Source organism: Natrix helvetica (genome assembly GCF_964273705.1).
Source record: "Natrix helvetica genome assembly, chromosome: 14".
NCBI classification, from domain to species: Eukaryota; Metazoa; Chordata; class Lepidosauria; order Squamata; family Natricidae; genus Natrix; species Natrix helvetica.
The window spans coordinates 5,200,459-5,224,913 of record NC_138564.1 but is presented as its reverse complement, the minus strand read 5'-3'; the positions used below and the strand labels follow the sequence as shown (position 1 = coordinate 5,224,913).

Genomic DNA, 24,455 nt, shown 5'->3' with positions numbered 1-24,455 from the left:
AGAGCCTTCCCCTGACTCCAGGACTGGCCCATGTTCCTCCCCAACTTCCTCGCTGTCCGAGTCTCTCACCAGATCCGCTGGTTGGCCACAACATTAAGTGATAAATTTGTTGAATGAATCTTACCCCATTTTACAACTCTTCTTTCCACAGTCAAAAGTCCCAGCAAAGGTGAGCAGCAGCTTGTCTAAGTCACCATCTCCTTATTCCTTGAGCAAAACACCTTACATGATACTACACTTTGTGAAAAACTGATTCCAACACACAAGTTTTATTGACGTTAAATGAACTTTATTCTTAACACCCAGCCTCTGCTGATGAAACCACTATTTTGGCAACAAAACTGTAACATGCTCCAGTAAAAATTGATCTGGATGAAAAACTTAACTTACAGGCTCAAATGATGATGATGATGGATAATAATAATAATAATAATAATAATAATAATAATAATAATAATAATAATAATAATAATAATAATAATAATAATAATAATAATAATAATAATATAACCTTGGCATAGCTATCACTGATGTGTGTAATACAACAGTACCAAATCTCTACTCAATTGAGTTTTAAGGCACTTTGTTGGGGAGGGGAGGGGGTTTCCTAACAAAAGAACTCTCTCTGGTCCAAAATCTCTTTCCGTTCCATTATACCGTCTCCTCTTGTTAGTCTCACAGATAATAAAGTTTTTCCGACAGGGTTAAATTTGGCTCTCTGTGGATACTTTGCCCTACGAGGAAAGCCAGTTTATGGGCATACTGGCAGGGAGCTGGCACCCGGATGACTCCCTGCGGAGAAAGGAAGAAAACAGCCCATCGGCATCAGTGTTAAGGTAACAGCCATATTCTGGGACGCAACAAATACTCAACCCTTGAAGCCTTTGGATCAGGAAGGAATTTTTAGGATACCCTTTCAAGAGTGGTTGAAAAGGCCTATGGACTTTAGGAATGAATGGAATTTCACCTCCTTGGACTTTTTAAGCAGGGAAAAAAAACGGAATAGAAATTCGACAGGAACAGATCCAGCAAGAAGATACAATCTAGATACACTAAATGGAGATATATATATCCCCACCGGTGTGGGGGATTAGGATAAAACTTAAGATTTCCCAAAGAGGTATCCCTGTGGTTCATCTCATTCAAACCCAGAAAAATTGATGTGAGGCTCCAGGTAATAAATTTTTTTAAAAAATCTGCAGATGGGTTAGGGATCATCAAAAACTCCTTTTGAACTTGATGGGAGGCGTAACTCAGCTACAACAACGCGGGAAGTGTTGGTATGTACAGTCCTGAGCTGCAGAGCGTAACAATATCCAAATGCAACCGCTTGGTTGTTGGTCCTGTTATATTTTCATATGACTTTATTGACTCAGTCCAACTTGAAGACATTTAGGGAATTTTCTGAGGCTAAAACCACTACTGCATTCATTTTTTCTCTCCTTTCCTATTAATACAGGTAGATAAAACCCATTCCTTACCCAGGTTCAATATTCAGCTTTTGGGCAACAAGATAGGACTGGAATAAGATATAGGAAGTTTCTTCCCTTGAACGTTGAGGCTAGTAAGAAGCCTACAGCTCAATTGGTGTCAGTCTAAGTAATCATGGAAGGTTACTTAGGACAAGTTACTACTTACCGGCCAATTGTAGTACATATGACACAGCTTATATGTGAGCCTCTGCATGTAGTCAGGCTTCAGGGCACTGCTGTCATAGATGACGTTGTAATGGGTGGGTGCAACTGTGCCGCTTTTCACCGACTGACTCACAATGAAGAAATCGTACCTAGGGGAGAACCAGATCAAAGCTGTCTTGAGATATGTTCAAGAACTTCCATCTTCTTGGAAATCACAGATCCCATCCAGTGATGGTCTCGGGATCAGCCTACTGTGCTCGGAACAGGTCCCTTCAATGGGTAATGGGAAGTCCTTGGGTAGATTTTAAGGTAAAAGACTTCCTATTATTTTAAATTGTTCAGGTTGCATGTGTCAACATTTGTCGCCTGGTGGCTAACGTTTCTTGACCATCACTGGGCTTAACTTCTCTAAGGAGCAGACCCTGTTTCTTTTTGCGTCCTGGAACTCACAAGGAACTATGAAACAAACAAACAAACAAACAAACAAACCCAAACCCCACCCTACTTTCTTCTTCTTTTCTTGCTCTCATCTCACACCAGAAATCTTAGCTTTCACTGAAATCTGGCGTAGAGGAGTACTGTGAAGGCTCGAAGAAGATATTCAACAACTGTTGGGAAAACATCAACCTAACCCCGGAAGGAAGGAGAAAGAAACTCAAGGCTGCCCTATCTTGATGCTCTTTGGTATAAGTACGAGGAGAAAGAATCAAGATTGTTTTGAAATAAGACTTCTAGTCAGGTTTGAAGAATGGAAGATAGGCAATTAAGAGCCCTTCTTTCCTCAACGAATAAGAGTTGGGAGGGGCCTTGGTGATCTTCTAGTCCAACCCTCTGCTGAAACAGGAGACCCTACACCCATTTCAGACAAATGGCTGTCCAGTTTCTTCTTAGAAACCTCCAGATGGGGCAACTACAACCTCTGGAGGGTCCACTGGTTAATTGTTCTCACTGATAGGGAATTTCTCCTTAGGTTCTAAGTTGCTTTTCTCCTTCATTAGTTTTTTCATCCATTGTTTCTTGTTCTGCCTTCTGGTGCTTTGGAGAAGAGCTTGAACCCCCCCCCCCTCTTTTTTGTGGTAGCCTCTTAGATATTGGGAAAAAACCACAAGAATAGAAATCTCCCAACTTCCTATTTTTAAGAACCTGTATATTTTCCCCTTTCCCCTTACCATTCTGGTCTAGTAACTTCTAAGTCAATAACTGTGCCAGGTGGTGGATTCTGTAGTTTTCCTTCAATTTCGGCAAAGAATCTGCTATTGACACGCTTCTTCACCACGATCACTGTGAGTTTGGGGCTTGAGAAGATTGCATAGGGTGGGTTAGTTTGCTTAAAGGGCTCAACATTTCTCAAGAGACAGAGAGAAATTAAAGGCAACTTCCCTCCTTTTAACCAATCATCCCCTGCTGTTCTCGGAAAATTAAAATGGGCACCTGTTCAAAGGCAACCTGTGCGTAAAATTGCCCTTGCAAGCAAGCCAAAAGTGATATACAGAATCACAAATACACTGAATTGGTGTCAGCAACTTTTGTAGCCAAGGATTTATATGCAGATTATTTTTTAAAGTGTGATCTCTTTAGTATTTTTTTTAAATTATTATTGCTACTTCTTTGGCTGTCCTTAAAGGTAAAGGTTCCCCTTGCACATCTGTTCTAGTCGTTCCCGACCCTAGGGGGCAGTGCTCACCTCCGTTTCAAAGCCCAAGAGACAGCGCTGTCCAAAGATGCCTCCGTGGTCATGTGGCCGGCATGATTAAATGCCAAAGGTGAATGGAACGCTGCTCCCTTCCCACCAAAGGTGGTCCCTATTTTTCTACTTGCATTTTTTATGTGCTTTCAAACGGCTAGGCTGGCAGAAGCTGGGACAAGTAACGGGAGCTCACTCTGTTACACGGCGCTAGGGATTCGAACCACTAAACTGCCGACCTTTCTGATTGACAAGCTCAGCGTCTTAGCCACTGAGCCACCGCGTCCCACTAGTGTTTGGCTGTCCTTAATGTTGCCCAGTCATTTCTAGTTGAGCAACTCAGTAAATTGAATAAAGTAAGACTTGAGACGGCTGCTTCATTCACAGAACCTGCGATACAATACAATTATACAACAGCAGAGTTGGAAGGGACCTTGGAGGTCTTCTAGTCCAACCCCCTGCGTAGGCAGGAAACCCTATACCGTTTCAGACAAATGGCTATCTAACATCTTCTTAAAGACTTCCAGTGTTGGGGCATTCACAACTTCCGGAGGCAACTTCTGTTCCACTGATTAATTGTTCTCACTGTCAGGATATTTCTCCTCAGTTCTAAGTTGCTTCTCTCCTTGATTAGTTTCCACCCATTGCTTCTTGTTCTACCCTCAGGTGCCTTGGAGAATAGCTTGACTCCCTCTTCTTTGTGGCAACCCCTGAGATATTGGAACAATGCTATCATGTCTCCCCTAGTCCTTCTTTCTCTTAAGCTAAACATACCCAGTTCCTGCAACCGTTCTTCCTCTGTTTTAGCCTCCAGTCCCCTCATCCTCTTTGTTGCTCTTCTCTGCACTCTTTCTAGAGTCTCAACATCTTTTTTACATCGTGGCGACCAGAACTGAATGCAGTATTCCAAGTGTGGCCTTACCAAGGCCTTATAAAGTGGTATTAACACTTCACGTGAACTTGATTCTATCTCTCTGTTGATGCAGCCTAGAACTGTGTTGGCTTTTTTGGCAGCTGCTGCACACGGCTGGCTCCTATTTAAATGGTTGTCCACTAGGACTCCAAGATCCCTCTCACAGTTACTACTATTGAGCAAGCTACCACCTATACTGTACCTGTGCATTTCATTTTTCTTGCCTAAATGTAGAGCCTTCCTTTTTTCACCCTTGAATTTCATTTTGTTAGATGCGATGCGCTGCCTTATATACCTGCCCTGCACCCAAATCGCCTTTATTCTAGAAATCCTTTTGCTTCAAGGAATTACAGCCATACAAGTTTACAAAGCGCCTTACGGGGTCGAAGCGAACTGCCCCTTTGGGGGCATGGTGGCCTACCCAACCGAAGCCCTTTTTCTCCCAGGCAACTTTCCACAGGCCTCTAACTTACCGGTAGTCAGCCCCAACTGTTTTCAAGCACTCCAAAAATTGTGGGATTTCATAGCTCACCAAGGTTTTTAACTGACCGTCACCAACACCGTCGCGATAAACGATGATACGAGTAGGCATGTGTTCATTGTAGGAGTACCATGTCCTCAGTGCCGCTAAGGAAAGATGGGGCAGCAATTTAGGAGAATTAAACTGGATCCCCTACCCAAAGGAAGAGCTCAGCCTTAACCCTCCCCAAGTCATCAAAGAAGTGACTTTCTTTTCAGATTATCACGGTTCAAATGTCGTTTGCTTTTTTTTTTTTTTAGTAAAACTCTCAAGCGTTGACCCTTTGTCACGGCTGTTTTACCTTGTAGGCACACTTTGAGTCCATCCACAATTTCTTGGCCACGATCCTGAAGCACACAGCGTGAATACCAACTGCCAAGAGAAGGCAAAAAGGCTCAGATCCCCCCGAGACTTCCTGCCCTGCTGCCAATAACAATACAGGAAGTCCCCGACTTACAGCCAAAATCGGGACCTGAATTTTGGCTGTAAGGTGAAGCACTTATGCGACTGGACTTGATTTTGCAGTGGTGATTGAGCAAATAATGTGGTTGTTAAGTCAGGATCATCTAAACATAAGACCCGATATGCCATAGTCTCCCTGGAACGGAATGGGGCAACTCGTCGCAGCCAAATCGCCCTGGGACAATTTGACAATTCAATTTAATTATTTAATTTAAAAAAAAAATGTTTTAACTTTGTCATTCATGTTTCATTCTGTCCCTCCTTTTGCATTCTTTCTCTATTCCACCATTTTCCTGATATTGTCCCACAGCGAATTGTCACAGACCCTCCTGTTGTTCCCCTGAAATCAGCAAAAACTGTCGTGATTCAGTCACGTGACCACAGGATGCTGCAACTGGTCATAAATGTGAACCAGTGCCCCAAATAGGGCCATGTGATAGCAGGGCAGGAAGGAGGACAGTTTGCAATAGCCGGAAGTGCTTTGTACGTTGCCAAGTGCCCTGTCTGAGGCCGTTTTAACTCCGAATGGTCGTTAAATGATGATAAGTGGTAACTTGGAAGACTGCCTGAAAGAGCAAAACAATCCCTGAATGGCAACATAGCCACTTGGGTGAAACACATCTGTGTTTCCCTAAAAGATTTGTAGATCTTGAAAATGTCTGAACAATCCTACCGGGTCATTCCATGATTCAAACTCGCAACAAACGCCGCCACTGATCGCCGTCCAGCCGAAATGTCATGGTAACAGTCAATTCCCACGATCATGAGTTGTTTCATCTGGAATATTGGAGGATTATTGTCGTTAAGAGAGCCAGTTTGGCCTAGTGGTTAAGGCACCAGGCTAGAAAGTCCCATCTTGGGCATGAATGCCAGCTGGGTGACTTTGGGCTGATCACCAGGAGTCTGGGAGTTCCAGTCTCACCGTAGCTACGAAAGCCAGCTGGGTGACTTTTGGCCACCACCCCCTCTCAATCCCCCCCCCCCCACCTCACAGCATTGTTGTGGTGGGGAAAATAGAAGTCTATTCACCACCTTGTGAAAAATAATTTGTATTAAATGTTTTGGTCTTTAAAAACAACAGGGAAGACACAGCAAAAAAAACACAACATAATAAGACAAAACAAAACACAGAACATACATAACAATATACAGTAATTTTACAGCTTTCTCTATCGGCTTTCCTTCTTAGCTTTTATAATTCTCCCTTCTGCATTGCCTTCCTCTCATTTAACCTTGTCCTATGATTTAACAAATATAGTATTAACACTTATAATAGTATTCATTATTTATATCCATATATTTGTATTCTCTATTTTCTGTCCTGGCTTCTGTTTTCTAGCCACTTGTACATTTTATTCCATAGTTGGCTTCCTCAGGGTGCCGTCGGCCAGACAGTGTCGGCTGGCGACCCCCAGGGGGAGAGCCTTCTCTGTGGGAGCACCTTCCCTCTGGAATGAGCTGGCCCCGGAGCTTCGCATAATCCCCGACCTCCGGTCCTTCCGACACGCCCTAAAAAGTTGGCTTTTCCAGCAAGCCGGCCTGGCCTGTTAATTTTAACTTATTTTAAATGTAGTGTCTTTTAAATTCGGTTTGTTTTTTGGGATATGGATTTAATTTTTTTTTTAACTTTTGGGATGTGTGTTTTTTAATGTTGTACGCCGCCCTGAGTCCTTTTGGAGAAGGGCGGCATATAAATCCAAACAAACAATACTCACCACCTTGTGTTACTTGCAAAAATAAAGGCGGGGTATTAATTGATCCATAAATCAAGCACAGATTGTCAGTGAACTGGGGCAAAACACCAAGACTTCCCCCAAACAAACTAAGCTATGTTTTAACTCTCATGTGAGTTTTTTTACAGGGCTGCTAAGCTAAACACTCCTGGAAGGACAGAAAGAAAGAAAGAAAGAAAAAGAAAGCTACTTACTGGGATTTCAACACTCCAGAGTTCTCCCCCCATTTTACAGTTCATCTGTAAGGCGATTTTGGTGGCTATTGCCATGACAGTTTGGGGCTTGCTCAAGGTGCGGGCCAGGACACACTGGCTGGGCGTGGGACAATCAGTACACAAGTATTTCTTGATTGCATCGTATTTGTCTTTACGGTTACTGGACAGGAGACAGACCACCTTGAAGAAGGACAGACAGTCAGGGCATCCACCCAGGCTTTAGAACCTCAAGAGGCCCTGTTCTACAGTGCAGGGGTCCCCAACCGTTCGGACCTCAGGGACCACTAAATTCATAATTTTAAATCCTGCAGACCACGAATATCATCTGCCCAATGATCGGCTGGGTGAATGTGGCTAGGTGGTCATGTGACTGGGTGTGGCCAACTTGATGTCACTCACCTGGAGGGCACCTCTCGCTGGCCTCTCCCCTCCCCACCCAGGCGCCTTAGGGCCCCAACAGGAAGCGGTTGCTGGAGCTAAGCAGCCACCATGAGAAAGAGTTGGCAAAAGAGCTCAGTTCAAATTGGATCTGACCGAGAAGGAGGCTCAGCAGAAGCACCTCACTGAGGACTAGGAGCATAGGCTTTCCAAGCAGAGGGAAGACCTGCGGGAGTGCAAGGCCAGGTACCAGCCCCTGGAGGCTCAGCGGGCTGAGATGGTCAGCCAGTTCCAGGCCATGATGCAGTCCCACTGGAACGAGGCCCTGTGGCTCTTCACCACCAGCGGCTCTTCCCTCCAGCCTTTGCCCAAAGCCCCCCACCAGGAGGCTGAAGCAGACCCCAAGTCGGAATTACTGCCCCCCCCAAACCTGCACAAAAAGTCCCCAAAGGGGGAGACTCTCTGCAGCAACACAAGCGTTCGTTGCACGTATCCATCCCAGGGGGCGTAGTTTGAGGACCCCTGATTGAGTGCAATATAAAAAATGCAAATAATTTTTCTGTCGACCACCGAAATTTTCTCGCGGACCAGCACTGGTCCATAGACCCCCAGTTGCTGACTGCTGATATAGCGTATTGGGAATTGCATCGTGGGTTACTTTAGCAGAGTTACCCTGGAGAAGCCAGCATGGCCTTTCGCCTTTTACACGGGGACGTTAAAGGCAAGTAAATCTGGGGTGCTCTCAATAACCCCTGCAGTCCTATATTTCCATCCTTCCAAGGACACCCAAAGGCCATGGAGATGGTCCAGTTAGAGAATGTTAGCCCATTAGCATTTAAGTAAAGAACGAAGTTCCTGGTTTCTGTGGGTTTCCTGTTTATAAGCCTTCGAGAGGACTTGCCCCCTACTCCATTTCCCAATCACCTTCACATGTGCCCTCTTTGAAACTTACAGATCGTATTTAATTCTGATCTTGAGAGATCGACCGATCAGAAAAAAATGGGATCTGGCAGGGTTGCTTCCCCGATTATTCCTAGAGGCAAAGCTCCAGTCAAAGCTCTTTAACCCCTTGCCCTGAAGGTTGAAGCCTCTTGGTTCCCTGCATCCTGGATTTAATCAGGGATCAGACAAACCAAGTTGCCATTCCAGTCCATGGGATCACACTGGTCACATACCATCTGAGTATCGGAGGTGATCTTCTGCTTCAAGGTTCTCAGGTAGGACTCTGTTCTGTCGTCGACTTCAACCCTACAAGGAAAGACCATCTCCTTTTACCACTAACTGCATAAACGGATATTTCTCAACCTGGATAAGGTGAAGAGGTGAGGGCTGGCGGGGGAATTCTGGGAGCTGAAGTCCACAAACCTTAAAAGTTGTCCAGGTTGAGAAACACTGGTAGAAATACTGTCCTTGGTGCCAACTGATGCCAGATAGGTAAATCCTCATCTTTTGACCTCAATTGGGACTAGAACATCTTGTCATTCAGTGATGAGGTCATTTAAGTGAGGAGACATGCCCGGTTTTACGACGTTATCGTGGTTTAGGGACCATTGCTGTGGTCACTAAATGAATCCAGCTCCCCCCTCTCCCTTGGCTGCAAAGGTTTCAAATGGTACCCAGGTGACCCTGGGACACTGTAGACGTAAGTACTTGCCAGCTGCCAAGCACCTGAATTTTGATCGTGATTGCAGGGATGCTGCAACTGTTGTAAGTGCAAGGACTGGTTGGAAGATGTTTTTTGAGTACAACTGTAATTTCAAATGGCCATTAAAGGAATGGTTGTAGGTTGAGGACCGTGTGTGTGTGTGTGTGTGTGTGTGTGTGTGTGCCTATGCCATCCATCCATCCACCTACCTACCTACCCTTCTCTCTCTCTCTCTCTCTCTCTCTCTCTCTCTCTCTCACTCACTCACTCACTTTATCTGCTTACATGGCTGTTCTAGACAATGTTACAAACCTCACCTTCAAAACACTGTATTCCTTTCCGAGAACTACCATATTTTTGGAGTATAAGACGCACCTTCCCCCCCTAAAAGAGTGTGGAAATGTTGGTGCATCTTATACACCGAATGCAGCTATTTTTGGCCTCCCAAAGCCCCACCCACACATCCCATTTTTGTGAAAAATGGGTAAAAAACGGGGGTGTTTTTGCCTTCCCCCACCCCTCAGAAACACTCTGCAGGCTTCAGCAGGGCTGGAGGAATGGAAAAATGCCCCCGTTTTGGTGAAATAGGGGGCCAGGGAGGACAAAAACCTATTTTACTTACTTGCCTCTGGGTCTTATAGTCCGAAAAATACGGTGAGTCGCGGTTTAAATTGGCAAAATTCGGAAGCCCTGCCCCCTCCGCTTCTGGAAAATAGCCCACGACTTGAGGGTACTTACATGACGGCCTTGTTCATTCTTATGCCCATTGCGGGTGTGACTTTGAAAAGATTTTGGACCAGAATATTAGCGGCGTCATAATTCCGGCGGGTGTAGATCAGCAGCCAGTTGTCCAGGGGTTTTACGCTGGTGAGGGGGGCACCCCTCGTCTCCCTGGACCAGTCTGCAAGGTGCGGGTTGTAGTCAAACTGAAAGGAAGCATTCGGAGTTCAGCACCTAACGAATCGGACAAGTCTCTCTTTTCTCTTCTTTTTCTTTAATGTCAGATTTAACCCGCCCGTATTTTTTTCCTCGGGGATGGAGGTGATTTTTTTCCCCCCCAGAAAATTTTTCTTTTTTTATTCTCTTACATACCATTTTAAGTATACATTCATATAATTACTTTTCTTCTTTGCATTTATCATTCTTATACATTTATTATTCCATTTTATAGGTTATAATATACTTATAACGGTGTGGGTTGCTTTACCATCCCTTCCTCCTGTTGTAACACCACCTTATTTTCCCTTTCTTTTCTCCCTCCCTTCTCTACTTTCCTCCTTCCTCCTCTCCTTTCCCTTCCTTCTTCCCTTCCCTTTCTCCTACTCCTACTCTTCCTATCCTCTCTCCTTCTCTTCCTCTCCCTTCCATCCTCCTCTCCTTCCCTCTTCTTTCCCTTCCTTCTTCCCTTCCCTCTCCACTCCTCCTACTCTTCCTCTTCCCCTACCTACCCTCTCCCCTTCTCTTCCTCTCCCTTGGGATGGGGGTGATTTTGACCCACTTGAGGAAGGAAAAGTTACCTACCGCCTTCCCTCCCTGGCGAATCTTTTCGGATTGGACCACTCGCCCCGAAAAGGAAAGCAGCTTAGATTCAAAGCTTAGCCCCCAATCGTGTAGCTCTTTCTGAACGTTGTCATCTCTGCAAAAATAAAAACAGAGCTGGTGAACAAGGGTGTGTCCAATGTGGGCAGCCTGTGGAATTCAACTCTCAGAATTGAAGTCCACAAATCTTAAAGGTTGTCCACCTTTTTTGGGGGAGGGTGGTGGTGGTAGGAAAGGTGGGAAGATTCCAGCAACCTACTTATTAATGTAATTGATAAGCCGTCCAACTTCACGCATTCTTTGTTCTGGCGCAAGCCTTGTGTGAACAGACAGATCTTTCATGACGTTAAAATCGCTTCGCATCTTATTAGTCAGGCCTACAAAGAGGAAAAAGGACAATGCCGGGGTGTGTGTGAATGGGGGGTGAAATAAAATCAGGAAAGACCAGCACTTGGACCCAACTCACTTATTATCCCCCAAAACGAATTAATCTAAAAGCTAAAACTGCTCCCTTCTTACAATTGTCGAGGCACCGGTAGCCGGAGGTTATGAGGATCATTTTCGCTAGGTCATTCTCATAGGTAAAAAGAAACTGCCTCCTTTCCAAATCAGAAGGCGAATCATAGAATTACAGGGCTGGAAGGGGCCTTAAGAGGTCCTCTAGTCCAACCCCCTGCCCACTTTATGCCATTCCATTGATTAAACGCCCACTCTTGGGAGAAGAAAGGCTATTTTTGAACGATCAGACCTGTGAGATAGCAGAGTTCGGGGATGAGTATCACTGGTCCCGCCAAGGCACCGGAAGGGCCTCTCGTCCTCTTTGGCTGGCTAATCAAAACAGGTTGATTCAAATCGGTGATATCTTGGGTGTATTGCTGTTTGGAAAAGCAGACACATTGTTCGAATCCAGACACCCAGAATAAGGAAAGAGGCAAGTCTTGAAAACTACGTAGGCAGAAGCAGCTTCGTGAGATGGGAAAGCAATGTTTGTAAATTGGAAAGAAAAACTGCTTTGGGAAAGTCGAGGCTGCGTTTCGCCCATAATCATAATTGATCAGGGTCCCCTCTTTTCCTTTCTAGGATCCCTTTGCCATTGGGTCACATTTGAAAATTATTATTATTATTTTGGGGGGAGAAGGGAAGAGCAACTAGTTTTAAAAGGACTTTTTTGTGGCGGGAGGCTTATCCTTGCAATTGAATTTCAAGAATTATACAGGCAATGGGTAATCGAACAGAGACGCTTGCACAGCCATTGAACGTATCAAATTCGCCAGAGGCGGTTTCGAATTACAATGTGCTGATCAATGACTTTTACTGATCAAAATCTAGCCTTAGCATTACATTATGGATCTTGCTGACTTGAGGGGTGGGGGAGACAACCCCCCACCAACCAACCAAGGTCCTTTTCATCCCCCTCCCAAAACCTCAGCCACTCCGTACCATTTTGTAGTAGTCCACAAAGCTGATCTCGCTTCCGTCTGCTTTCTTGAAGGAATTTTTAGGACTTGATTCCCAATCAATATCGTCTACCCGGTACGTTTTGTTGTTATACCTGGGCAAAGGTGGGAAGGTTTCCTTAATTTAAATCACCTTAAATCTTAATCTTAATTTCTTGACGACTCTGCTTCCCAGGGATGGGGGACCATCATTTGTGATCTTCTCAACCAGCTTCTGAGGAGCCTTGTAACTGTTTTGACCGAGGCTTCCCAAGAGCCTGAAGCCAACTCCTGGTCCCTACAAAAACCCCTTTTATTAATTGACTGTGAATTCTGCTCATTCACATCTAGCCTTTCGAGGGAGGATTTACGGTCACAGACCTTATCTGGCTTGGAGAGCTGCCAGGCCGATATCTGCAAAACTTGGCAAGGAGCCTCAGAGAGTCATGAACCAATGAAGTGAACTAATGGTCTCCTGCAAACTCCACTCCCCTTTTGCTCCTCTTTTATTTCCTCTGGGAGGGGGCATTCATTGTCCACCTGTGGCCTTACTCCCACGTCGACCCCTGTTCTTTAGCTGTTCCCTTCGTCTGGCAGCTCTGCGCATGCACACACTGGGAACAGGCTCCAGCTGTTCTTCTGCCTCACTGATGTCTGACTCCGAAGGCAGCTGATAACTGTCAGACGGCCCTGGCCCCCTCTCTGCCTCCGACACAGAGCCCTCCTCAGAGCCTTCCCCAGACTCCAGGACTGGCCCATCTTCCTCCCCAACCTCCTCACTGTTCGAATCTGCTACCAGCTCTCCTGGCCGGCCAGAACAGTCAATGGGGGAAGCTGGGCTTTCTTAAAGACTGTGTGATTCGCTTAACAACTGCAGTGGCTGCCTGAAACCTAATGACCACCTTGCATAGCAGTGGAACTGTTGATTCCCCCACCCCACCCCCAATTGTGGTCGTAAATCAGGGACTAACTGGGAAAGCAAAAGATTTTGAACTCCACCATTTAAATCAAAACGAGTTGAGTTTACCGGGTAAGGACAATCACACCAATGAGTTCCTTTGTGCAAAGTTCTCGGAACCGCTGTTCTCCGACTTGATCGTACAAGGTGTACATAAAATCCAGGACGGTCTCGCTTCGGAGAACTTTGTGGCTCACATCTGTGCAAAGCATGATGCTGGTCTCGTACTGCAGAATGGAAGTGGTGAAGCCAGGCCAAATCATCAGCCTGTCAAGACAAAAAAAAAAAAAAAAAACATAAATTTTTTTACAGTAAGTTGACTCTCGACATCCGCCTGCTCTCTTTTAAACCGAGTCTCCTATCGCAAACAAGTTCTGCAAAGGCAACCATCTGCAACTCCAATACAGAAACCCGCTTTATGTGGGCGGTTTCAAACCTAGGTCCACGGGTCAGGCTGATCCCCTTAAAATTGATTATTTCAAGTCACACTCAGCAAAATCATCTTCTTGGGTTTGCAATCCCAGACCTTTAAATATGAAAATGCTGCAGGCACCAGAATAAACATCTAAGGCAGAAATAAATGCTAATCTTTGCTAGGAGAGGCAGAATGTTATCTAGAAACTTCCAAAAGAAACAATGGATTGATTTTGAACCCAGTTGTGGCCATAAAGGCATTTCCAGTTTTGTTACCTGTGCTTAGGAATGTTGATTGGGTCACTTGGATTGTAGTAGTTTCGTCCAATCTGCTGTAAATTCATTATTTTCAACAATCTGAAAAAGAGCAGAAACGGAAAAGTAAGGTTATACACAGGGATCTTAGCAGGAAAAAAAAAAGGTCTGATTTTGGTCACTGGATGATGGTTTTATTTTCTTCTCTTCTCCCACAAGGCTTTTCTTAAGAAATCGTCGTAATTACAATTTCTGACTTCCTGAACAATGAGAGGCAATAATTCACCTGCCTGGGTGAGAAATCATGCTCACATTTGAGCTAAGTGACCTGTTCCAGGTGATTGATCAACAAACTCCATGCCCATCACAAAGTCCCTCCAATTAACCAGGATGCTGAATGAGAGCAGCAGTAGAGTAGGCTTGAGGGAGTCATTAGCAAACAGAGGCCCAAGTGCTGCCGGAGCAAAAACACACGGCCGCTCTGTTGCTGACCTGGTGCGCAATGGTAGAGTGACGGCGAAACAACCTCCAAAAAGCGCCTGATTGGCTGCCGCTATGTCTTCACCGCTGCTTCCGGCGCGTAAACGACAAGCCGTTAACTTCCACTGAGGAAGAAGGCGCGGATTTCAAATTTTTCAGTTAAAAAGGCTGCCCGCCGAAGCTAGGGAAACCTTCGGAATGGCAGCAGCGGCTCAATTCGCACGTAATTAATCTCCGAGCAACGCTCCTCCATTAAGTCGAGCACGCCTAAGCCAAAGCGCGGGGGTGGCGAACCAACCCCCAACTGCGGCAGAAAGGCGGACCGCAACGCGGCTCCATTCATCCCCGGAAGAAAAGCCTCGGCTTTTAAAGCTGTAGCCGGCTCAGTTGCGGATTTACGCTGCAGCCAACTTCTTCACATCGCCTGAAGCCCAGAGGGCAATCCGGCACCGGACCTTCTAAGGAGCGGCTGTCCGTCGGAACGGCAAGCCACCCACTCAAAGCAACACAATCAATTGCAGAAATCAAGAAAAAAAACAGATGAATTAATTGCAATGATAAAGAAACAAAAGGTGAAAGCGAAATTTTATTATTAGTTTGAGTTAAATGATTGTCTATTGTCCTAGAGAAAATATATGTCTCTTCAGGCTGGACTGAGTTAAAAAACTGAACTCTTCCAGTCGCGTGGTCAACAATTTCCTAACTCAGTCTCTAGGCTAATGGACAAAGTTAACCCATGCTTGGATTCTCCAAGCAGCGCACAGGAGAAAGACAATTTCTACAAATTGTCTAGAAGAAATGTGACTGACTTCTCATGCAGTCCTTTAAAAGAAAAAGAAAAATGTCCTGGCTCTCTTAGCCACAGATCCTAGTAATCCCAGCTCTCCCCCCAAAATAAAAAGCTTATGCAGCAAAGGCTAACCTTCTAAAAATGATGTTGTAGAACTGTAGGCATGTTGGCGAAGTTGATGGAAGCTCGTTGGTTAAAGTGATGGTAATCTTCACCACCTCTCCCTGCCGTGTCTGGCTTAACACCTCCGTAACCTAAGAGAATCACCAATGGTTATTTTTAGGATGGGATAATTTTAACCTCCGGAAGCCTTAAGGAAACTGACTAGAATCAAGAAATGGACAAGACGACTTCGTAATTTCTAAATGCTTCTCATGCCATCTGCAATGCCCATCCTCAATGCCACCAGAAGTACGGTAGCTAAAATGTAGCATTGCAGGTTGACTCTGCCAACTGCCAGCAGTTCGACCCTGACGGGCTCAAGGTTGACTCGGCCTTCCATCTTTCCGAGGTCGGTAAAATGAGCACCCTGTAAACCTCTTCGCAAGGGCTGTAAAGCATTGTGAAGCGGTATCTAAGTCTATTGCTATTGCTCAAGCGCAAAGACTCAATTTTCATGATTCTAACCAAGGTTGTATCTCAACTATTCAGACTAGGACAGAAGAATATCGCAAGTACCTTGTTTTCCAACTTCTTCGGTAAGAACAAAATGGACCCATCGAAAGCATGCGTCTTGCCAATCAAGTTCTCATGTTGGAATAGCAAGGCTGCCCGAAGACGGCGGGCTTCCATCTGTGGGTTGTAATCAATGTGGTACTGGTACAAAGCCCATTGCGGGCGAGACGTCAGCCGGAAGTGGTTGGTGCTTAATCGGATTACATTCCCTGACACACCTGTGGAAAGGTATTCATCTGTCAGCCGTTTATTATCAGAGCAGAATAGAATTAAGAGTTGGAAGGGACCTTGGAGGTCTCCTAGTCCAACCCTTGTCATGCCTCCGTTGGAGCCTGAAGATGAGCTGGAACAAGAGCTGTTAAGAGATCAAGGGGCCGGCTCCGTTGGCCTTGGAGGAGACTGGGGAAGGGCAGAGTCAGTCCGGGCAAGGCTTCTCAGGATTAGAAAGGCTTGCAGAAAGGAAAGAGGAGGAGAGACAGCGCTCAGGAGAGGAGCAAGGACCATCCCCTCCTGATCCTAGAGCACGGAGAGAACAACGCAGACTGAGCCAGCTATGAGGGAGGAGAGTGCCCCGTCCCCTTTCACAAGGCACACCTGGGGACTAGGATGTAAGGAGGTGCCGGTGGGAGGGGCATTTGTCGGGAACCAGCGACAAATCTGTGGAGCCTCGTGTGCACTTGCCAAAAACTGGAGATTGCTGTACTTTGCCTTGTGGGGCTTGCCAGTTTGCCTGTTTCACTGAATTTCTTGCTCTGGTTTCTGTTTGGCTAACCTGGCTTATTGGACTGCTGGCCCTGGTTAATGTTTGGGCTAACCTGGCTTATTGGGTCTGCTGGCCCTGGTTGCTATTTGATTAACCTGGCTTACTGGATTTCTTGCAGCCAGAGGCTTCTGAAGGTGCGAGAATTTTGCTCCAGGACTTGTAGTGAAGGTGGGGAACGTTTAAGGGCACAGTTGGAGCAATAAAGGGAAGTTAGACCTGTTCTCTGGTTGTGTTGCTTATATGCCACACCCTGGGTCATCACAGCCCTGCTCAAGCAGGACACCCCCTACAATTTCAGACAAATAGCTGTCCGTTCTCTTCTTGAAAGCCTCCAGTGATGGAGCTCCCACAACTTCTGAAGGCAACTTCTGTTCCACTGGCTAATTGTCCTCCCTGTTAGGAAGTTTCTCCTTAATTCCAGGTTGCTTCTCTCCTTGATCAGTTTCCATCCCTTACTTTTTGTTTTGCCTTCAGGTGCTCTGGAAAATAAGTTGAGCCTCCCACTCTTCTATGGGGCAGCCCCTTAGATATTGGAAGACTGCTATCATCTCATTCCTAGTCCTTCTCACATGCCACTACACAGACCCAATCCCATTCACCATTCTTTAACAAGCATTTATTAAGCAAGCATTTTTAACAGCTCTGCCACTGACTGGCATATGTTCAATCCATCAACAGTAAGAGCGCTATCAACTGCCAAGGGCAGGACGTCTACGGGTCTTCATGGAGATTCATTAACAGATTGTTGGATGTTGCTCTAACTGGAAGGGTGTTTCTCCCCAAATAAAATGCCTCCAGGGTGACAGAAAAGGCACTCGAGAGAAACACAGGTTTCTTCCCCTAAGAACTCCTACAGTACCTGTTTTGGATTCTCTGACATGTTCCATTAAGTGACGGGTGTTCACACCAAGGTCATGGTAGTCTCTGCGGCGTCCACCTCGTTCTCCCAAACTCATTTCCTGAAAGCCTGCTGAAATCTTACATTCTGTAGAGGAGAAAAAAAAAATATCAGTCATAATCTGCATTTGTGGTTAATTCTGGACTAACCTGCCTCCTGAACTCTTATTGGACAAGTTAGTAAGCTGTTGCTAAAGATCTAAAGTGACCCACTGGGGATGACATAGAAGTAAGAAACCCTGATCCACTGGATCACAAGACTTGCCTCTTAGCAACCCAGAGAGGAAGCACCATATCAATTTCATGGTTAGTTGAGTCAGCTCCTAAAGCTGCTTCTTAAAGGGAGGCATTAATAAAGAGATCAACAAATTGTTTATAAGATTACTATCGTTGAAAGGAGAGGTACGGGACTCCTGCCAGATCAGGGTTTATTTTTTTAAAGTGTACTAAGATTGATAGAAAAGAATATTTGTAGCTCAGGGCTGAACTGTGCTTGGTGGGTTTATTTGCAGATGTTTCATTGCCCAACTTGATAACATCATCAGTGCTAGAAGGGAGGGGGGGGTTTGCAGAGGGGGGGGAAGGAAGAGGCTGTTTTCCTGTTTCATTACCAAACCAGGCAGTGCATGATGGCTAAGACTCCAGGATGAATATATACAGCGCCCTAGGAATTCAACAAACATAAAAGGCAGCAGACCAAAGAAACAGCTGCACTCCCATCTTATTTCTATTTCAGCAATGCAAATTCAACTTTGGTTCGACTCCAGGAACGTGGAGAGGATAACCTGCCGTTGAACCACCAATCCCTACCTTCCGATTTCAAAACCGGGGGTCCTTTTTGTTGGCCATGCCCAACCTGAGATCCATTTCCTGCTTCAGCTTGCCGCGCTGGAGGCAGCTGGGGAGTCATTTGGGGGTATCCAGGCGCAGTAACCTAGAGAAGGCAACGGTGATTTAAAAGGGGGCTGCTCATTATCAAAAGACAAACATTATGGTAAACATCACGGACCAAAGAGACCCTGGAAAACCAGAATTATAATTCTCATCAGTTCACTGAATCGGCTAAATGGGCCTTCCTGGATATCGGTGATCAGGTGAGCACTAGTAGCCCCATCCTTTTTTAAAAGGTTTTTAAAATGTCCTCATTTTTAAAACTTACAGGAGTTGGTCCCACGGTTGCTTCTTGACCACGGGCTCGGCCCCTCGCCCGGGACCTTGCTCTTGCTCTCCCAGTCATTGTCTCACTGAATGCAACGACAGACAAACATGTTTTTATTCTTTTACACATTTACAGGGGTAAAAAAAACACAGCCTGCTTTAAACTGAACCCATTTCCAGTACATCTTTTCCTGAAATGAGATTAATGAATACATCAGGGCAACCTTCCCCACGTTTAAGTAAAGGTTCCCATCGCATGTATGTGCTAGTCATTCCTGACTCTAGGGGGCGGTGCTCATCTGTTTCAAAGCCAGAGAGCCAGCACTGTCCAAAGACATCTCCGTGGTCATGTGGTCGGCATGACTAAACACCGAAGGCCCATGGAATGCTGTTCCCTTCCCACCAAAGGTGCTTCCTATTTTTCTACTTGCATTTTTTACGTGCTTTCGAACTGCTACGTTGGCAGAAGCTGGAACAAGTAATGGGAATTCACTCCATTACACGGTGCTAGGGATTCGAACTGCCGACCATTCTGATCAACAAGCTCAGCTTCTTAGCCACTGAGCTATGTTTAGAAAATGCTAAGATGACCTCAAAGATGTCACTCTTAGCACAGAAGTAGCGTATAAGCAAGGATTTGAGGCACATCCTGCCTTAAGGTTCCCCAGCTAATTCACAGGATTTCAGAATTGACCCAACAAGATCCAAAGTAGATTTCGTGCAAGCTAAAATTCCAAGGTGGATTTTTGAAGCTGCAAACCTCTAGGTGGGACTGTTCAAACTGGATTTCATCTACAGCAGGGGTGTCCAAACTTGGGAATTTTAAGACTTGTGGACTTCAACTCCCAGAATTCTGGGAGTTGAAGTCCACAAGTCTTAAAGTTCCCAAGTTTGGACACCCCTGATCTACAGCATATATTTAAGCTAGTATCAAATGTTTGATTTGACGTGAGCCAATTTGGAGATATCAATCCAGAACCCATAAAGGGTAGCAAATAAATATGGAACAGTCCCAGTTGAATGGCACTATGGAGTTTTGCATTCCAGATACAGCAATGTGGATCACAGAGACACACAAAAGCAAAATACCCGAACACTCCAAATAACATTCTTCCCTTTTGGACTACAACTCCCCTCATCCCCAAACAACCAGGAAAGCTAATCTAGTTTTTAAACAATATTCATTTGTCTAATGGTATGTCCCTTGGTTAAGTGTTATTATCTCAGTAGGACCTATCCTTACAAAGACACTTTAAATAAACAAATTCTTCACTGCACTGTCTAGGTAAACAAAATCTGTTTTCAAAAATGTACACAAAATAATTAACAATGTTAAATTCCCCAACAAGAACAACAACTATTAGTAAGTGGAAACAACTACCAATAGTGGCTTGCAGAATTCCTCCCAATAATTCATAATTTTTGTGTTGGGGGGGGGGGTTTCCTCACTTTTCTCATCTCTTTTTAACAAAGATATATACTCAATTTAAGATTACCCTGAATGAACCTAGTTTGATTCATTGAAACCACTCATTAATGACATGAAAAAGACTGATAAAAACGCAGTCTTGAAAACACTAGGATAATTAACATATTAACTCAGTTGTTAGTGACCCATTAAATTAAATAATGTACTAATGAATTTTAGATTTTAGGAACATTATAAACAATTTGCTCCTTTATTATTGTTTTAAATAAGGCTATTAGTTAAAAAATAGCAGTTTTAAAAACACCAGAATTAAGCTATTAACTCCCACATTAATGACCCATTAACTCAATTGTTAAATAATGAACAATGTTAACCTCCCCAATGAGAACAGGTGTTAGTAAGTTTGGAATTAATTGTATATTTTAGGAGAGTTGTAAACTCTTTGCACATTGACTAGTAGGGTTTCCCCCCACGTTTTTCTGTTTATGAGACTATTTTTAACAAAAACAGAAACGTAGTCTTGAAAACACTAGATTATTATTCATTTGCAAGTATTTTCCTTTTTTCTCTCTCCTCCCCTCCATTTTGTACACACGTTGCAAAAACATCATTTTTGCTTCTTTTTTTTAAAAAAGGTTCAGACTAATTGAAGCTATTTTATGGGAAACAGTCCAGCAACCTTTGCAGTATTATATGAATTATTATTTTCTATTTTAAAAAATAGTATTTATTGAATTTTCTAACATTTAAAAGACAAAGTACGAAACACAAATTTACATTTATTCCATGTGTAAATACACTTTTCCATATTTTTCGTAACAATCTTATTTACAATACATACATACATACAATACATACATACACATATGCATATATACATATATATATATTTGTGTTACAACCCCTGGTATGCCCAAATCTCCCTTTATTTATCAGCACAAATACAACACAGACACAGACACACACATATATGTGTGTGTGTATATACATATGCATGCATGCATGCATGCATGCATACATACATATGTATTTGTGTTACAACCCCTGGTATGCCTAAAGTCTCCCTTTATTTATTTATCAGTACAAATACAACACACATATATAACCTCAAAAAACAAATATATATATACCATCTATCAACCTTTTTGTTATTATATGAATTATTTCCACTATCATTTGAATTTTCATTATATATAATTTCATTATAATATAAAATTATATTAATTATATAGTCGTCTAACCTTTTCATTATATGCATTATTTTCATTATTATTCTTTTGATTATATGAATTATTAATTTCTATTCCTATCTATATATATATGTTATATAACTGTCTCGCAACCTTTTCATTATTATTATTATTATTATTATTATTATTATTATTATTATTATTATTATATATTATAAGAGAAACACATTATAAAAATATAATTCTCTATTAACTCCATTAACAAGAGCAATTCAGGGCACAAATTAGTAAAATTTACTATTATGAATAAAATAAGTTAAAAATTGGGAATTAGAAAAAGAGGAAGCAGCCAAGGGATAACCAGAGCAATACCGTAGCAGGCTTTTAATAAAACGACAACCAAAAATTAAATTAAAACAAGCACTAACCAAAGAAAGCTTCGAATAATTAAAAAAAAAAAGAATGAATAACAATTTTCAAACGGCGCTGCCTTTTCCCTCCAACGGTGAAAGTAGCCCGCTCACGCGAAACGATCCCTCCGCGCACTGCATCACGTGACACGTCTTGCTTATTTAAAGCGGAAGGAGCCGGGAACTATTTTCTCTCCCCACCCGCTCTCGGAGGGAGACGGCACGATGGCCGCTCGTGGCCGTTGCTTCCAAGGGTGCGCTGGACTCCCATTGGTGGAGCGGAGCCTCGCGCGCTGCCTCCTCCGCCTCCTTTTTTTTTTTTTATCCGGACGGAGCCGAAAACGGCCGAAGCTTCTGAGATTCGGAAGCTTCCGAATAAGCCCGAAAACTCCCGAAGGCTTCTTTAAAGTAACAGATTAACAAGAGTTGGAAGGGATCTTGTAGGTCATCTAGTCCAACCCCCCACCTGAGCAGGTAAGAAACCTTTTGGCTTGCAAATGTGCTTTTTTAAAAAAATAACTTTGGGATGCGAGGATGAAGCTGCGTTGGATTACAGTGAAGGAATATTGTAGGTTTTTTTTGAACAAAAATGTTGTTTGGCAAGTACCTCAGGATGTTGGCTTGTATTAGGTTAATTGCAGGTTTAACCTCGACGTACCCCTACAATTGAGCCCAAATGTTTTTTCTTGCTAAGTGAGACCTTTTTTAAGTGAGTTTTGGCCCGTTTTACAACCTTTCTTGCCCCGGTTGTTAAGCGAATCCTTGCGGTTGCTAAGTGAGTCACACGGTGGTTAAGCGAATCTGGCTTCCCCATGAAGTTTGCTTGTCGGAAGGTTGCAAAAGGGGAGTCACATCACACACACACACACACACACACACACACACACAAACATACTGCAACCGTCATAAGTACATGCCAGTGTCCAAGCGCCTGAATTTTGTTCTCCCAACTACGTGGTAAGTATGAGGAAAAAAGTCCCTCAGTCACTAAATGAAGTGTTGTTAAGTCCGGGGCTACCTGTAGGAGTGTTTTAGAGTATTTTATAGGTTGGTGTTATTTTGCCTTCAGTTCGTGGTGTTATTTTTGTAAATTCTGCATTGTTTGGAGAATGTTGTTACATCTGTTACAAAAGTCACAGGTGATTTTGGTTTGGTGCCTTTTTTTCTGCCCTTGAATTGGTTTAAGTTCATTATTCTAATGAATAAATGAACTGTATATGACTATATATGTATACTTTGACTAATGACTGTGTATGTATACTTGGTTTTCTCTCTTTTAAAAAAAGGAGGAAGATATATGTTAAAATTAAATATGTATATTGAAAAGGAATGATAAATACCATCAACATAAAATGGAGCTCGTTCAGAAGCTGAAATACACCAAATAAATGAAATGAAGAGTGGAAAGTAGAGGAGAGAGGGAAGGGAAGAAGAGAGGGATAGGAGGAAAGAGGTTAAGGGGGGGGAAGAGGAGGAAGAAAGGAGGAGTGAAAAAAGGAGAGAGGGGAAGGAGAGAGGAAGGGGAAGTAGAGAAGAGAAGGATGACAGAGGGAAGAAAGGAGGTAGGGAGAGGGAGGAGAGAGGGAGAAGAAAGTGATGGATAAGGTACAAATATGGTGTATGGAGAGCAGAAGAGCCAATAATCGATTTTGGAAGTTGATGGTAAGATGAATTGATGTAAACATTTAATAATACAATACGATATTGGCTATGTAATAGTATACATGTGGTTGTATGTTATGAAATGGAAAAATAAAAAGAAACTTTATAAAAAAAGAATTGGTTTAAGTTGTTTTTTCTTAGTTTGTATTTTAAGTTTTTTTTAAAAAGAGTTTTATTTTATTTTAATTCCATACATATAACCACAAGTATACCATTACATCTGAACAGATTTTTTTTCATTATTATATCATTCCCTCAATCCAAAACAGCTGTTTGCTCTTCTGCTTTCAATACACCATATTATACCCCATTTCACCACCGTCCTATCTCCCTTTCTCCTCCTCCCTACCTCCTTTCTTCCCTCTGCCATCCCTCTCTTCTCTACTTCCCCTTCCTCTCTCCTTCTCCTCTCTCCTCTTTCCACTCCTCCTTTCTCTCCTCCTTCTCCTCTCCCTTCTATTTCCCTCTCTCCTGTCTCCTCTCTTTCTCCTTACCTCTATCTTTCCTTTCCACTTGCTCCAATTAATTTACATGGCGTATTTCAGCATTTGAGCACACTTTATTTAATATTTCCTGGTACTGATAATTCCAATAAACATCTTTCATATTTATGATTTTCTTTTTAGTGGTATACATATTACAAATTTCCATTATTTGGTGTCCCCCCCCCCCCCCCAAAAAGCCTATTTTTTGGACAAAGTGTGAGCTGGATTCGAGTTTCCTGCTAAACTCATACTAATTTTACATAGTTATATATCGTTAATCACCCCAGATTTTTAACTCTCTCATTAGCACTTCACTTAATTATTCTCATTGGGCATATTTTCAATTCCCATTGTAACAATCCCCACATCTCAGATATCTTCTCTACTTAAGAAGGGGGGAAAAGAAAATTATCTGTTCAGTTAACCACGCTTATTTCCTCTAAATATCATTACTAATATTATATATATATATATCATTCCCTGTATTTTAAATTTTGATGTTATGGTAATTCTACATCAAGTCTTTTGCAAACCCCAAATGTCTTATCTTCTTTATTGACTTAAGTAAATAACGCTTGATTATGATATATTTTTTTGGTGTACTGTATATTTATTTGATGAGATTGCCATACTGTTTTCTGTTGGAGATTGGACTTCTTTAACTTTCATTCTCACTCTAAGCAAAAGCCTCAACAAACAGCCTTGCCTATTTTATACCGAAAGAGCA

The 24,455-nt window shown here is 43.3% G+C and overlaps 1 protein-coding gene across 2 annotated transcripts; it reads right to left on the bottom strand.

The window, feature by feature from the left end:
• Positions 1 to 267: 267 nt before the first annotated feature.
• PIWIL1 (piwi like RNA-mediated gene silencing 1) lies at positions 268 to 21,782 on the bottom strand. Of its 2 annotated transcripts, none has more exons than XM_081966887.1 (21): positions 21,696 to 21,782; positions 18,554 to 18,638; positions 18,205 to 18,328; positions 17,357 to 17,482; positions 15,738 to 15,952; positions 15,192 to 15,313; positions 13,811 to 13,891; positions 13,190 to 13,387; positions 12,167 to 12,278; positions 11,475 to 11,601; positions 10,986 to 11,103; positions 10,709 to 10,823; positions 9,926 to 10,113; positions 8,718 to 8,790; positions 7,144 to 7,344; positions 5,890 to 5,993; positions 5,056 to 5,126; positions 4,708 to 4,861; positions 2,807 to 2,932; positions 1,639 to 1,786; positions 268 to 792 (listed from the first exon to the last, which is right to left on the bottom strand). In XM_081966887.1, exons 2-21 carry the CDS (start codon positions 18,629 to 18,631, stop codon positions 676 to 678), a joined length of 2,598 nt encoding a protein of 865 aa, XP_081823013.1. In that variant the 5' UTR covers positions 18,632 to 18,638; positions 21,696 to 21,782; the 3' UTR covers positions 268 to 675. The 2 variants fall into 2 exon arrangements, with proteins under 2 accessions (XP_081823013.1, XP_081823012.1); XM_081966886.1 differs by having other exon boundaries at positions 21,600 to 21,751.
• Between the last annotated feature and the right edge of the window lie 2,673 nt (positions 21,783 to 24,455).